Consider the following 15,420-nt stretch of genomic DNA (forward strand, 5'->3'; position numbering starts at 1 on the left):
GGTTCAAACTGTGTCATCTTGTGTCCCTTTGTTGTGTCACGTCAGGTTGGGGAAATAGAGGAACAGCTTGCGGCCGCCAGGAGGGAGGTGACAAAGTCGGAGGAGGCCAATCAGAAGCTCCAAAGGGAAGTGAAAGAGGTCTGTAGGGCCAATCTGTCTCTTCCTGGCCAAGGCCCTGAGCTCTCTCTCGAGTCCCGGGGATCCAAGTGTATATTTGACCACAATGGACATATGTTAGAGAAGAACTAAAATACACTTTTAATCCTGGAAATCAAAGGGGGAATTAAGAGATATGAAACTGTTATGAGGGGGATGTTTTCTCATTGGTGTTACTGTAGATATAGAACGTTACGGATTCTGAATAAACTGTAAAAAAACACACCTACATGTTCAATTTAACAACATAATGTGCTAATTGTTTTTCTGTTCCTGTCCTACCTGGTCTTTAGTTTTTGAAGGGTGTGTCCTCAGAACATTTTGTACATTGTGACATTCTTCACAGAGCATTACCTTGTTTCATGACATGTTTTTCTTCTGCCAGGCCCTGTGCCAAAGGGAGGACATGGAGGAGAGGATAACAACACTAGAACGCAGGTAACCTATACTGTTTTTGATTTATCTATTCTAGGTTTTAGTGTGTGAGGACTCAATCAATCAATCAATCAATCTTTATTTGTATAGCACCAAATCACAACAAACGTTATCTCAAGATGCTTTTACAAACATAGGAGGTCTAGACCACTCTATGTCAAATTATGAACAGAGACCCAACTTCAAGACAGGGTAAGAATCAGTCTGACCCCACCTTAATCCATCATGAGCATTGCACATCACAGTATTTAGCTAGTTACAGTGGCAAGGAAAAACTTCCTTTTAACAGGCAGAAACCTCAGGCAGAACCAGACTCATGTTAGACAGCCATCATGCCTCGACCGAGTTGGGTCTGGAGAGACAGATAGAGGGGAGTAAGAGAGAGAGGTGATAGTGATGAGACGAGTAGTAGAAGCTGTTGCCGCTGGAGTCCAGAACGTCCGCAGCAGGAGCACGTCTATGGCAGCTCAGAGGAATCTACGAGACAATGGAGCTCAGGGACTCCAGAAAGGTCTATGGTTAGTAACTTTAATGGGACAGGCAGAGTTAAAGTAAGTGATGAAGGGGTTGGGTGGAAGGGGGTGAGCTAGGATCCCAGTGTGTCAGTGTGCTAGTTCCCCCGTCAGTCTAGGCCTATAGCAGCATGACAAAAGCTGGTCCAAGCCTGATCCAGCTCTAACTATAAGCTTTATCAAAAAGGAAAGGTTTAAGCCTACTCTTAAAAGTGGAGAGGGTGTCTGCCTCCGGGACCCTGACTGGTAGATGATTCCAAAGGAGAGGGGCCTGATAACTGAAGGTTCTACCTCCCATACTACTTTTAGAGATTTTAGGTACATCTAGCAAGCCTGCATGTTGGGAGCCTGATTTTTAAGGGCTTTGTAGGTTAAAAGAAGGATTTTAAATTCTATTCTACATTTTATTGGGAGCCAGTGTAGAGAAGCTAACACTGGAGAAATGTGCTCCCTCTTCCTAGTTCTGGTCAATACACGAGCTGCAGCGTTTTGAACTAGCTGAAGAATCTTTAGAGACTTATTGGGGCAGCCTGATAAGAGGGAGTTACAGTAATCTAACCTGGAGGTAACAAATACATGGACTAGTTTTTCTGCGTCGCTCTGAGATAGGATGTGTCTAATTTTAGAAATATTGCGCAAGTAAGAGATTTGAGATTGACTTGAGATTTGCTGAATTTGGGAGTTGAAGGATAAATCTTGATCAAATAGGAGTCCTAGATGCCTAGCAGAGGTGCTGGATGCCAGACTAATGCCGTCTAAGGTACTTATATTATTAGAAAAAGTCTCTCTGACGTGTCTGGGGCCAATAACAATCACTTCAGTTTTTTCTGAGTTTAGCAGTAAGACATTTCTGGTCATCCAGGTCTTTATGTCTTTAAGAGAAGCTTCTAATTTAGATAACTGATTGGTTTCTTCTGGCTTCAATGATAAATATAGCTGAGTGTCATCAGCATAACAATGAAAATTTGAGTGTTTCCTCATGATGTTACCTAGAGGAAGCATATATAAGGTGAAAAGAATTGGTCCTAGCACTGATCCTTGTGGAACTCCCTGACTAACCCTGGTCTGCACTGAGGACTTTTCATTAACGTGAACGAATTTAGATCGATCTGTTAAGTACAATTTAAACCAAGCTAAAGCAGTTCCTGTAATGCCAATCAGTTGCTCTAATCTCTGTAACAGGATTTAATGGTCAATAGTATCGAATGCAGCACTAAGGTCTAATAAAACAAGTACGGAAAGAAGACCACTGTCTGAGGCCATTAGTAGATCATTGGTTACTTTTAGCAGTGCAGTCTCTGTGCTATGGTGGGCTCTAAACCCCGACTGAAAGTCCTCAAATAAACTGCTGCTCTTAAGAAAGTCCCAGAGCTGAACTGACACCACTTTCTCCAGGATTTTAGAGATAAAGGGGAGGTTAGATATCGGTCTATAGTTAGATAAGGTGCCTGAATCAAGTGGGCTTTTTAAGGAGAGGTTTAATTACAGCTACTTTAAATGACTGAGGTACATAGCCTGTCAGTAAAGACATATTAATCATGCTGAGTAAAGAACTGCTAACTAGTGGAAGGACTTATTTTAGTAGCTTAGTTGGGATTGGGTCTAAAAGACAGGTCGATGGTTTAGCTGAAGAAACTGTTGAAACCAGTTCAGGATGGTCAATGGGTGGACTCATACCTTACACTTTTTTCAAACAAATATTTCACACATCAAGCATTATTAACTCAGCAAAAGGACCATATGCCTCACCTGTTGGCTGGCAGTGTTGCAAAGTTGACCTGGCACCTCTTTATACAGTTTAAAGTTGTTTTACTTAATTGTCATTAAGAATGCAGCCATGTGTGAAAAGCACATTGATGTGTTTCAGGGGCACTTTTTTTTCCCCTTAATAATAAGTATGCTTTAAATATTTAATATAAGTGTTGACACCAGAAATTAATATTATTTGTCTTTTTTAATTACTAATGTAAATCCTAATGGCGTTATGAAACTTGTTGGAACAAAAAAAAAGTCCAGAATTAAAAATAGTGAAACTTCAAAATAAATCAGTTTTTTCTGATGTCTTTTCAGAAGATACATTTTTAACTCCCACCCAGAAAAACCTTGCAAAAATTTAGGGATGTAAAATTATTATTTTTCATATATATCTTTATTACTCACAGAATTTTAATAGTTCATCTTGAGTAAACACATTTTGAGTTGGATGTTTAAAATCCCTCCATTTTGCATTTCAAGTCCTTATTAACAATGTAAAGCAGTTCTTCCCTTTGTCATAATTTGGGAATCAAATGAACACAAATAAATGTACTTTATGATATTCACATTTAGATTTATTATTCAAATAAACACTGCAATGCTACGACAGTGTGGTGTGAAATCATGACGTAGAGGTAGGTGGCAGCTTCATAGGGCTTATGCTGTGAAACACAGAGTTTATTTTTATTTCTTAAAGCAGAGGGGAACAATGTCCAATCAGTGTCTACGTATATGTTCTACAGTTATTACAAGATCATTTTGATTACTCACTGAAATCCAGTGATCCGTGGTTAATGTGACAGCAATTGTAGTTTTCAGGAGTTCCAGTTTGGTGTTTTTTTCTGTTTTATACAGATCTTTTATTAATTAAACTATCGTTCTCACGGTGGTATGGCATATGACTGATCGCAACATGCCACAAGGGCTGTAGTTAAACTCCTCGATTTAGTTTCATCCACAGGTCTGTGATGATTTCCACACTCCAAAATAGTGCTCTGCTGACTGCTGAATGTGGTTGCCTGCAAACATCAGTTTGACGGCACTTAAATGTTTATCTTGTAGGTGGTAGCCTGGTAGTTTAACTAAGTGTATATAGTTTTTGACTTGTCAACTGAGCCATCGAGGAGTGTTTTATAGTGAAGTATGCCATTCAAAAGTGCAGTGGTGTCATTATTTTCCATCATACCCACAACAGGAAGACGCTGTGGCGGCTTAACTACGGTGTGCCAAAAGGGACAAAATAATTTGCGGTTAAACACAACATAACATGTTACTTTTGGACGATAAACACATCAGGATTCATGCATTGATGCTGACAGCCATAGTGTTGGAAGGCTTCTCTGTAAGCAGCCCAGGCACTCTCTACTATTAGTGAAGCCTTGTTAAGCTTTTAAAGTCCATATACTGTGAGTGTACAGTAATAACTAAAGCACATTCACAGATGATTATAAACAAGTAAGATGGTCTCCCATCTCAACCAGTGAGAAGACATGTGCAACTTATTTTGTTGTGAATAATCAAACTGCAACTGTACTAGTGAGTATGGTTGCAAAGGGGTGGAAAATTTCTGGTAAATTTCCATTGGAAGTTAAGCTGGGGAATTTTGGAAATATTCCAAATTGGAAATTATGGAAATTTATGGGAATTAATTTGTAATTTAATGGAAAGGTATCATATCCAAGCATAAATATATGTTTTTTTATAAGCAGACATCTATCCAAAATAATACAATTAAAACAGATTTACTTGTAAGTAGAACTTTATCAAGTGTTAAATATTTTATTGAACAATCAATTTTTTCATTGAAGACCAAAATATGAATGTTGAGTTAAATATATCTCATCCCCCCCCCGACCCAACCCATTCAAAAGTTAACAAAAATGCAATCCCAACAAAGTCCCATTCAAAATGTTAAATGAAAAAGCATCTTCCCTCATGCTTCTCAAGCCTAGCCAGTGTGCTATGTGCATGTGATTGAGGAATAGCATAGATATTCAACTGTACTTGCATGAAATCTGGTTGTTTTAGTCAGGATTATGCTAGAATATATTTTACCCAATTTTATTTAAGGTCCCTATTAAGAGCCAACCTTCAATTTGGTAAATTCCTGGTTTATTCCCATTAATTCCTATAAATTCCTGTTAATTCCCATGGAAAGTTTCCAACTTTGAAAATTCCCGAATTTTGCAACCCTACTATTGAGTAGGACAATCCTTTCATATAGTCACAAATTACAACACATGTTGGCTGAGAACTGCTGCTCAAATGACTTAATGGTGGCTGGGTGATGATTGCAGGTACCTCAGCGCCCAGAGGGAGGCGACTTCTCTCCATGATATCAAAGACAAGCTGGAGAATGAGCTGGCCAGCAAAGAATCACTGCACAGACAGGTAAGAAACATCCCAAAGAATACAACTAAATTCATGAAACTTCTTGACACGTTTGATGGGGTTATATGCCCAGTTTGAGGATTCAGTATTGAAAATATCATAATTTGAAAAATCTTAATCTCTGATTGATTTTGTATGTCCCGTATTTTTCTTCAAACATTCACCTAATACTTCACATATGTGTCACTGTCTGCACTCAGAGTGAAGAAAAGAACAGACAGCTGCAGGAACGTCTGGATGAGGCCAAGCAGAAGCTCCAGCAGACTCTACAGAGGGCAGAGACGCTGCCTGAGATCGAGGCCCAGCTGGCTCAAAGAGTTGCTGCTCTCAACAAGGTGCTTTTTGTCCCCATGCTGCCTATGTGACTAACTCCATAACCTGGCACTTAATTCAGTACTTATTGTTACTTGTAAAGGATTATTATATCATGATCTGATCACTGGGCTTTCATGAATTCTACTTGCTGATCAAAACATCAGTTTATCACACCTCGTTTGAAAAATAGCTCTTAAGCTTTAATTGAATGTTTTCATTTTTTTGTGAACTAGAAATATTCTGATATATATTTCAAATTTAGGCGGAGGAGCGTCATGGGAACTTTGAGGAGCGGCTACGGCAAATGGAAGCTCAACTAGAGGAGAAGAACCAAGAGCTACAGAGGGTACTTCTTTAATTGTCTGTTCTTTGCTATCTTTTGGGTGTTAAGGATAGAAAATAAATTCAATCTTAAACGCCTCTCTTGTGGCTTTCTTTAATTCCAGGCAAGGCAGAGGGAAAAGATGAATGACGAACACAACAAACGCCTCTCTGATACAGTGGACAAGCTGCTGTCTGAGTCTAATGAGAGGCTGCAGCTCCACCTCAAAGAAAGGATGGCAGCGCTAGAGGAGAAGGTATCAAGGACAGTGGTTATTGGTTCGGCATGTTTTGTAACATTATGGAAAGAATGGTTTTAATGCGTCTTCTGCTTCTGCTCTGCTAGAATGCTCTCTCAGAGGAACTGTCCAACATGAAGAAAATCCAAGATGATCTTATAGCCAATAAGGTATTCCCCTGATGTTTTTTACTCTCCTAAAATAAGCTTAAGGAACAAGTATGAGCATCAACAAATGTTTTTATGCACTAACTTCAGCTTGTTTGAAGGAAAATAAACACTCTTCTCTACACTTTTCAATGGGACCCTTCAATTATTAAACACCAAACTTCTTTCAGTTCCTGAGAATTCCACTTTTTCAGCATAAACACAATGTGTAATGATTTCCAAAGCAAGGTTATTTTCCCTCAGAAAAAAAACAACTTTGTATACTTGTCTCCTCTGTGCTTTAGGAGCAGCTCCTTGCTGAGCTAGAGCGAATCCAATTGGAGCTGGATCAGCTGAGAGGCAGACCTGGCTCTTCTTACTCCAGGTTAGATACAACGACCCTTTAAAGGACTTTATTTTTACATGTCCTATATTTAGTGAATGTCCAAATCAAAACAAAGAGTCCTCAGGGTAATATATGTATAATGCTTCTTTTAAGTACAAATATTTGTTTACTACCCTGTTAGGCTGTATTGTACTTCCACTATTTTCCCCCATAAATTATTCATACTGTACTAAGAGGGTTTTGTTCTGGCTGAAAAATATGCAAATTTACAAATGCATTTCATTCGCATTGTCTGTTTTCATTTTATACCCAGAAAATGGGGACATTGTGATTTCATGTGCCGTGGCTTAACAATTGAATTCTTGATCTGACCTTAGGGCTGGCAGCGTGAGCTCACTTCCCTCCACCCTTTTCCGAAGATCTCTTCCAGGGAGCGCCTCAGAGCTGCGGTACCCCCAGGGTGGAGGCTCCCTCCCATCTGGCTACAGCAACACCTCTAGTGGGGTGGTGGTCAGAAGGACACATCATGGCCGGTGGGGGGGTGGTAGAGATGATGGTGGCAAGGTGTTGATCTCATACGAACATCATGATGATATGAAATTCTAGATTCAATTTGTTTTTGAGTCGATAAGTTAACTGCATTTTCCTCCTCTCAAGTATGGTGAGTGTCATAGCGGCTCTATGATGGGTCCTGGGTATGAGGGCGGTGTGGAGGGAGGCTGCTCTGACGATGAAGACGACAGAGAGACTCTGTTTGGATCGGAGCTGCTTTCACCCAGTGGACAGACAGATGTACAGACTTTGGCCATCATGCTACAGGAGCAACTGGAGGCAATCAACAAGGAGATAAAGTGAGCTTTATGTTGATGATCTCTATTTACAGACTCTGACCAATCATGTATTAGCAGGCTTTGGTGCATGCTTGTGGAGAGCAAGTATTGAGGGAAGGCAATCCGATGTTATGACAGGCTCTCATCTGCGATACTCTGTCTGATTATTAAGTATTGCTTACAATCAATCCCAGATATTAAACATTAACTGAGAATTAAAACCAATTTAAAACAAAGCTGCTTGACACTGTGCCGCAAAGGCCTATCTGTGTTTGGATTATCTGACTTCCTGGTATGTATCACCTGAACTTTCCATCAAAAAACAAGAATTTAAAAATAATTTTGCTTAACCTCTTCACAACAGGACCCACATAACTTGTATTTGTTTACTTTTTAATCTGAGTCAGGATTTACAGTATTTCTGCAAATCTCTGACTATTGAATTGCAAGTTGAATTGATTTCTTCTTGGGGTTAATACCACTGAAATAAGCCAGAGTTAAGCCTCTTTGTAACACACTATTAACAGTGAAACTGAGACTCACCAGAAACAGATGAATGAGCACCAGAAGAATTCTAGAAGATGTAATGATCCAAGAAATCGAAGAAAGCTTTTATTTCGCTGACATTAACTGGGGAGGCGAATTTTGCTCCACTTTTGATTTGAACACATGGACCTTTGCTGGAAGTTGTTTATCTCTAATTGCTGGCAACACTAGAATCCCATAAAAAGTAGGCAATCATCCCCAGACACAGATTTAGTTCTCAGAAAATTTCTGAGGGGCTCTGCAAACACTATTCCAGCCTATGTTTAAAACAAAGTATAAAGAGTGTGAAATGATATCTCTCATCTCCTCTCAGGCTCATTCAAGAGGAAAAGGAGAGCACAGAGATGAGGGCAGAAGAGATAGAGAGTCGGGTCAGCAGCGTGGCCCTCGATGCCTCACCTCTTCCACCCTCCTCATTGGGAGGTCGGGACAGTGTTGGGAGGGGTTATATGACTCCCTCCATCACCTCCTCCACTTTGGCGTCTCCTTCACCACCAAGTTCTGGACATTCCACGCCACGCCTGCCACATTCCCCTGCCAGGGAATCTGAAAGACAGGTACCATGTCGAAAGAGAAAATGTGCTTTTAACAAGGCTGATTTCGATACACTGACCCTTTTCTTTCTACCCTGCAGAATAGCAAAGAGGGTGAAGAATGCAGAGCATTGGCACTGATTGACTCCAACCCTTCTATTCCTCGAGCCCTAAGACTGGACCGAATGACGCACACTCATCCAGGAGCAGGCCTGGATGACCACCGTGAATTTCGCAGGTATGTTGAAGAAGGTATATTCACAAACAAACCTTTGAATTTGTAGAAGTTTATACCTGATTTCAATTCTTTTTTTAACTTTTTATTATTGTAGTCTGTCTGCTGATGGTGCCATCACTGCTAGCCAGGATTCCCTCCACAAAGCCAGCAAAAAGAAGAGCATCAAGTCGTCCATTGGTCGTCTCTTTGGCAAAAAGGAAAAGGGGCGGATAGGCGCACCTGGGCGTGAATCTGCATCTCTGGGTCAGTTACAGGGGACTGCACATTTCTTATTTTGTTGTTCTAGCTGTACTCTCTTTAATCTAAAAGAACCACAAATAGCAGGGCTGTTCGGAATGGTAAATATTGTTCTTAACCTTTGACCTCTATAGCCTCCACCCCCTCTGATGACCTGGGATCAGCCGACCCCTTAGGCCTGACTAAACTTGGTACTGGGACAGTGGAGAAAGACAGGCGTAGCAAAAAGAAGTAAGAACAGTCACCTTTCTGCATGCTTCTAATATTATTCAGAAAAATACAGTGTAATGTTACACCGATGACACCATTTTACACACGTTACGTGGAATGGTTGAATCTTTTCTCAAAAAATCTTCTACCATTTAAGAAGATATTCTTTGTTGATGTGTTTTGCTTGATCTGTTGGCTTCACTACTCAACACTGCCACCATGATTTCTAATGATACCGCAACATTTGTCTGCTCTTATTGGATGCCTTTTGGACGCACAGCTTCAAAGAGCATCTGCTCTTCCCTTGATTGCCTTTACTAAATTCAAACTGCTGCTAGGATTATGAGTGATTCAAGAAAAAAACGTCATAAACTCAGAATTCGGGACACCTAGCAGGTTCAGGGTTCATTTTCACATAGTAGTTTACAACCTTTGATGCTTTACATCAGGGCTATTCAATTAGATATTTGGTCGGGCTGGATTTTCAGACTAAGGACATTAGCTGGGACGGACATTTTTAGCAGACAGTGAGCAAAGTTAATCATTTAAAAGAAAAACAAATAGATAAGATAACAAACACACTGGATGTTTATTGACATATTGCCGCATCCAAAAGAGCATAAACAATAAAAGAGCAGTACCTAAACTAAACCTATGCTGAAATACTGCTTCTTTAAATTTTACATTACAGTTGCTTTCGGGCCACTTAAGGGTTGCTTTCGGGCCGCATGTGGCCCGCGGGCTGCTAATTGAATAGGGCTGCTTTACATGATCAGGCTTTCATTATATCAAGATATACTCACTCCCTATGCGCTTAGGTGCGTTCTGAGATTAGTTAGTAGTGGTTCTCTGGCTGTTCAGAAGCCTTACTGATGACTAAGTGTTTTATTTTTCTTTGCTTTTAAATCTCTTTGATAAGGATTTAGTTACACAGTAAGAGAGTTGCTTTAAAGGGTATGGCTTGGCAAAAATATCATGGTTTTCATCATCTCTGAAATTTAACCAGTCATACTTGTGTTTCTCCTCTCGCCCTGCCAGGCACGACTTGTTAGAGGAAGCCTGTCGTCAGGGTCTGCCTTTCGCCTCATGGGATGGCCCAACTGTTGTCACATGGCTCGAGGTACAGCATGAAACAGCCCTTTTAAACTTGGGACTCAGTTCAGGTCAGGGTATAGGTATAACGTGTCACTAATGTGTTTATATCACATCCTCACCAGGATACATCCAAACAGCTAGGGTTAATTTTAGAAATAGGGCTTATGTTAGGGTGCAGGCAGTGTATGCAGCTAAAAGTGACCCTCACTTGATAGTTTGTGAAGTATTATCATGACACTTACATCCTCTTTCTGTTTATCCAGCTGTGGGTTGGGATGCCGGCGTGGTACGTTGCTGCGTGTCGTGCCAACGTGAAAAGCGGCGCCATTATGGCTAACCTGTCAGACACAGAGATCCAGAGGGAGATCGGCATCAGCAACCCTCTTCACCGGCTTAAACTGCGCCTGGCCATACAGGAAATGGTCTCCCTCACTAGTCCGTCTGCACCTGCGAGCACTCGCTCTGTAAGGACCTGTGAAAGAAAGCACATTCTAACTAAACACAAACAAATACATCACGTAACAAATAATAATGATAACAAAGCAGTGCGTTTATATCAAGGAGGAAGACTTATCTTGTATTGGTTTGCTGTCTTTGCAGTCTACCAGTAATATCTGGATGACACATGCAGAGATGGAGTCTCTCACTGCGGCCACCAAACCAGTAAGAACATCACATTGCACTCTGAATGTAAACACGATGAAGTATTTTAGGATGTTAATTTATCTTGTTTTATAGAATTGTTTTGCCTTTTTAATTCCGAGCAAAGGTCTCCTGTTGATCAGCCTCTTTTCTTTGTCTTTGTCTCTGATTAGGCGTGTTTGGCTTCCCCTTGCCCTTACTATCCCCTTAAGATCTGTTTTGATGTAGTGCTTTTTCCAACTAATTCTCACTCACTAACAAAACTTTTCCCCCTTCTGCCCTCCCTCTCTTCTTCTCAATTTTGGTCCTGATTCTCTGTAACACACACGCAAACACACACTCCTCCTGGTGATCTGTCCTTCTCCTTGCAACTATCTTCCCCCTTTTTTTCTCACTGATTACTCTTCCTGCCTCAACCCAAAGGAGCAGAAGGAGTTCAGCTGGGACCAGGTGAGGTCAAGAGGAAAATGGATTTATCATTCAGCATAACATGCAGCGATAGGCTTTGATCACTTTGCATTTTAACACTATTCAGATCATCGAATCAAGCTCAGTCAAAATCTATTTATATTGCACCAATGCACAGCTAATGTTATCTCAAAAATGGAGAAAGTTACTCTGGAAAACTTACTTTTAACAGGCAGAAACCTTGAACGGAACCAGACTCATGTTAGAAAGATCTTAAATATAACATGTGAGCTAGAATAGTCTTAAATCCTTTATGACCTTCCTCATTTGTAATTTAAAACATTTGTATATGATGAGCTAGTGGTGGCAGACATTTAGATTGATGTGTCAGAGCGGGGTTAAACTGAATTACTCTCTTGTTAGATTGCTATAATGAAAGAAACACAGAAAGGTCTTGGAGAAGTACAAAGTCAAAGAGAAAATCCCCAATAATAAATCTTAAGTTTTTTATTTGGTAGCTTTATTTTGTTCTGCCTTAGAATAAAGTGTAAAATAAACTTAAGAACAGTATTAATATATCCATATCTATTGTCTTGAAATGAATCTTTATGAGCTGTATTTTAACTAAGGACTTCATGATTGGCTTACATACTTCTTTGCACCTTTTCTATTCATTCCATCTCGTCCATTGTCCTCCAGATCCTGGCCTATGGAGACATGAACCATGAGTGGGTGGGAAACGAGTGGTTGCCCAGTCTGGGTCTGCCACAGTACCGCTCCTATTTCATGGAGTCCCTGGTGGACGCCCGCATGTTGGACCACCTCACCAAGAAAGAACTGAGGGGCCAGCTGAAGATGGTGGACAGTTTCCACAGGTCTGAAACAAAGATTCACGGCTTAGTTTTGACTGAAATTCTCATTGTTGGAAGTAATTCCGTAGTTTTAAGACTCAAACATAGACAAAGTAAATAAAAGCAATTTTCCTCTTGGCTTTCAAACTGAAACCAATGTGTAAGAGCTCTAGAGCTGCCTTTTTTCCGTTGGACAGCAGGGGCGGCTGCATTGGTTGCAAAACGAGAAGAGATGATAAATACGCCTGTTATCATTCTACATCTGAATCATGATGTTAACTCTTTATTTTGGGACTCCACCAGCAGAAAAGTCAGCATAAATCAGCATGGACTTTGGGGTTTGTTGCCAATAATCAACATAGGTGCATTTCGACCAAGAGTTCCAGGGTCTTTTAGCCCCCAGAACTACTTTCCCGGAACTAAAAGGTTCCTGAGCCCCCGTTGTTGTCAGCATTTCGACCATGTGCAAAAGTCCCAAGTAGATTGTGCAAATCAGGCCACTGACATATGGAGAAAAAAAATTATATTAAATAATATTTTTAAATCTTAACTCCCAGGAACTCCCTCTGTGTTTCAACAACTGTGTTAACTCCACAAACACAGTTGCGTTCAACCGAAAGTCCCAGGACCTTTGAAAAGTCCAACCCCCAAGCAGGGGCTTTTCAGGGGGGAGATTATCTACCCCTGAACTAAATTTAGACCCTAGTTCCTCCAGTCAAAATGCATGTAGTTCAGGGGTAAAGTCCCTAGTTTTGGGGTGAAGTTCCTGTGGTGGAAAAACGCCTTATGTAAACAAAAGACCTTCCAGGTAGAATAGAAAAGTATCAATGGGTTTCAAAACTGTTGTCCAAATATGGTATCTTCTGGCCCCAAAAACCAAGATGGTGCCATCCAAAAGTAAAACAGCCATTTCAAAAAAACAGTGGGAGACCCAGTGGTGTCACTTTTTAAAAGGGCTCTGCTCACTACTTCTTTTCTGCAACATCCTCTAGCTTGAATAGAGAAACTGACAGATTTTATGGAAGCTATAAATGTACATCTCTAACTTACAGGGTGAGTCTTCACTATGGCATCATGTGCTTGAAGCGCTTAAACTACGACAGGAAGGAGCTGGAGAGGAGGAGGGATGAGAGTCAACACCAGAACCAAGGTGAGGGATCTCTATGACATCACATCAAATGTTTTGTTCATGCTTTTATGCTCTAAACTGAACTGCCTCTCTTTCTCCCTCTCCTCAGATGTGATGGTTTGGTCCAACGAGCGAGTGATGTGCTGGGTGCAGTCTATAGGTCTGAAAGAGTTTGCAGACAACCTATTAGAAAGTGGAGTGCACGGGTCCCTGCTGGCGCTAGATGACACCTTTGACTACACTGACTTAGCCCTTTTGCTCCAGATACCCAATCAGAACACACAGGTACCCTTCTGTGCACAACAAAACATCACAAATACATGAATAATACCTGACTCTCAATTGGTCTACCATAAAACCTTGATTAGAAGTCACACCAATATATAAGACGCATTCTGTTTTTGTTGTCTCTCAGAGGGGAAGAGGTTAAAACTATCTAACTGTGTGAAAAATGTATTGCATTCAACAAAGTACACAATGTGCAGTTTATGTGCAGCTGTGTAGCTCTCTTTTGATAACATCATGCAGAGTTTGTTATCCTGCTAGCTACCAGTACAGTAGATAAACTGAGCCTACGTTAACTTAAGGTTCGAACCCACTGTCTGCCACCAATTCACCTGGAGTGCAATAATTACAATCTAATGAAGGAGAAAATCAGTTAAAAAGTGTTGCCATCTCGGGGCGCTGGTGGCCTGGCGGTCTAAGCACCCCATGTACAGAGGCTATAGTCCTCGTCGCAGAGGTCGCCGGTTTGACTCCCGGCCAGTCGACCATTTGCTGCATGTCTTCCCCCGCTCTCTACTCCCCACATTTCCTATCTCTCTTCAGCTGTCCTGTCAACAAAGGCAAAAAAGCAAATATATAATTTAAAAAAAGAAAAAAAAAGTGTTGCCATCTTGCCATGTATCCAAACTTGCTTTGAGCAGCGAAGCAGCTGCTTGTTATTCACAATGAATGGGAGCAAATCTCAATTGCATCAGGTCACGAGCAGCTGCACTGGCAATCATGGTGGCACATGATAAAGCCAGTATGTTGCTATGTTCTGGGTGAAATGCGGTTGAACAATAAAATACCTCTCTTTGCGTTTTGTAATGGTGCATTGGCCACACTGGTGTCACACTTATAGCTGAAAAAAAGATATGAAAAGTACATCTTGTACACAACATTTTATGGTATTTATGATTTTGTTTGTTGTTGTTCTTTCAGGCAAGGCAAGTCCTGGATAAGGAGTACAATGCTCTCATCTCCATGGGAACAGAGAGGAGGCCAGATGAGGTACAGTAAAGCAGACCATCAGTACTCAATCAAAGATGATCCCTCCAGGCTGAAAGAGAGACTTTGATATGGTTATAACCTTCTTGACACAGACTTTTTCTTGACATTAGGCTTTGCATGCATGCACTGCTGCTGGTACATTGTTGCCATGCCTGATTGGTTCAGCTGTGTTTACACCAGTGTTAATTACTTAGTTACAGTATTTAGGACTAAAAACTGCAACTGTGGTGTAATGTCACAAATAACCCTGTTTGCTCAAATACTATATTGTTTAACCCCACTACTACATAATGATTAATCCTGGATGTCAATGACTGTTATTTTTAACCACTGGTGTTGTTTAATCACCTCTGCAGGATGGCACCAAAACATTTACACGGTCACCATCATGGAGGAAGATGTTCAGGGAGAAGGACCTGCGCGGGATGACTGCAGACTCCTCAGAAACATTACCTGCCAACTTCCGTGCCTCCGCCATTGCGACTCCCTCTGTTACCCTGAGAAAAGTCCAGAGTGAAGGTGAGGAAATGTAGCTCACAGCGACGGAACGAGTAAGCCAGAATATTGCGAAATACTTCTCAGTGATGTCTTTCTATGACTCGTGATCAGTCAGGCTATGTTCTAACCAGCTGAGATAAACATGCTTTAATTAAAAAGCCTGTGACTCAGATTCAGCAGCTGTCTGATCAGTACGAGGTCTCCGAACCCAAGGAAAAAAGTGTTTCATCCTGTTTACCTTTCCCATTTACAACGCTATGCTTTTAAGACAGTGTGTGTGACATAAAGACTTAAATTTTCACAACCTTCCAG

The 15,420-nt window shown here is 40.9% G+C and overlaps 1 protein-coding gene across 5 annotated transcripts in view; it reads left to right on the plus strand.

Moving 5' to 3' along the window:
- Positions 1-15,420, plus strand: part of LOC117829637 (liprin-alpha-3-like) — a 38,154-nt gene that overhangs the window by 20,222 nt on the left and 2,512 nt on the right. For 4 of the 5 annotated variants that reach the window (XM_034707225.1, XM_034707228.1, XM_034707227.1 and 1 more), the window contains 23 exons: positions 46-138; positions 542-594; positions 5,156-5,249; positions 5,450-5,584; positions 5,827-5,910; positions 6,011-6,142; positions 6,232-6,294; positions 6,576-6,655; positions 6,994-7,180; positions 7,274-7,467; positions 8,306-8,549; positions 8,627-8,763; positions 8,858-9,006; positions 9,135-9,231; positions 10,249-10,330; positions 10,569-10,769; positions 10,906-10,968; positions 11,371-11,397; positions 12,055-12,230; positions 13,259-13,356; positions 13,445-13,620; positions 14,542-14,610; positions 14,967-15,129. In XM_034707225.1, coding sequence (XP_034563116.1) covers positions 46-138; positions 542-594; positions 5,156-5,249; positions 5,450-5,584; positions 5,827-5,910; positions 6,011-6,142; positions 6,232-6,294; positions 6,576-6,655; positions 6,994-7,180; positions 7,274-7,467; positions 8,306-8,549; positions 8,627-8,763; positions 8,858-9,006; positions 9,135-9,231; positions 10,249-10,330; positions 10,569-10,769; positions 10,906-10,968; positions 11,371-11,397; positions 12,055-12,230; positions 13,259-13,356; positions 13,445-13,620; positions 14,542-14,610; positions 14,967-15,129 — 2,797 coding nt within the window. Of the gene's footprint in view, positions 1-45; positions 139-541; positions 595-5,155; positions 5,250-5,449; positions 5,585-5,826; positions 5,911-6,010; positions 6,143-6,231; positions 6,295-6,575; positions 6,656-6,993; positions 7,181-7,273; positions 7,468-8,305; positions 8,550-8,626; positions 8,764-8,857; positions 9,007-9,134; positions 9,232-10,248; positions 10,331-10,568; positions 10,770-10,905; positions 10,969-11,120; positions 11,398-12,054; positions 12,231-13,258; positions 13,357-13,444; positions 13,621-14,541; positions 14,611-14,966; positions 15,130-15,420 lie in introns of all 5 variants that reach the window. The other variant, XR_004634651.1, reaches the window with a different exon arrangement.

This window comes from Notolabrus celidotus, chromosome 18 (genome assembly GCF_009762535.1).
Source record: "Notolabrus celidotus isolate fNotCel1 chromosome 18, fNotCel1.pri, whole genome shotgun sequence".
NCBI lineage: Eukaryota > Metazoa > Chordata > Actinopteri > Labriformes > Labridae > Notolabrus > Notolabrus celidotus.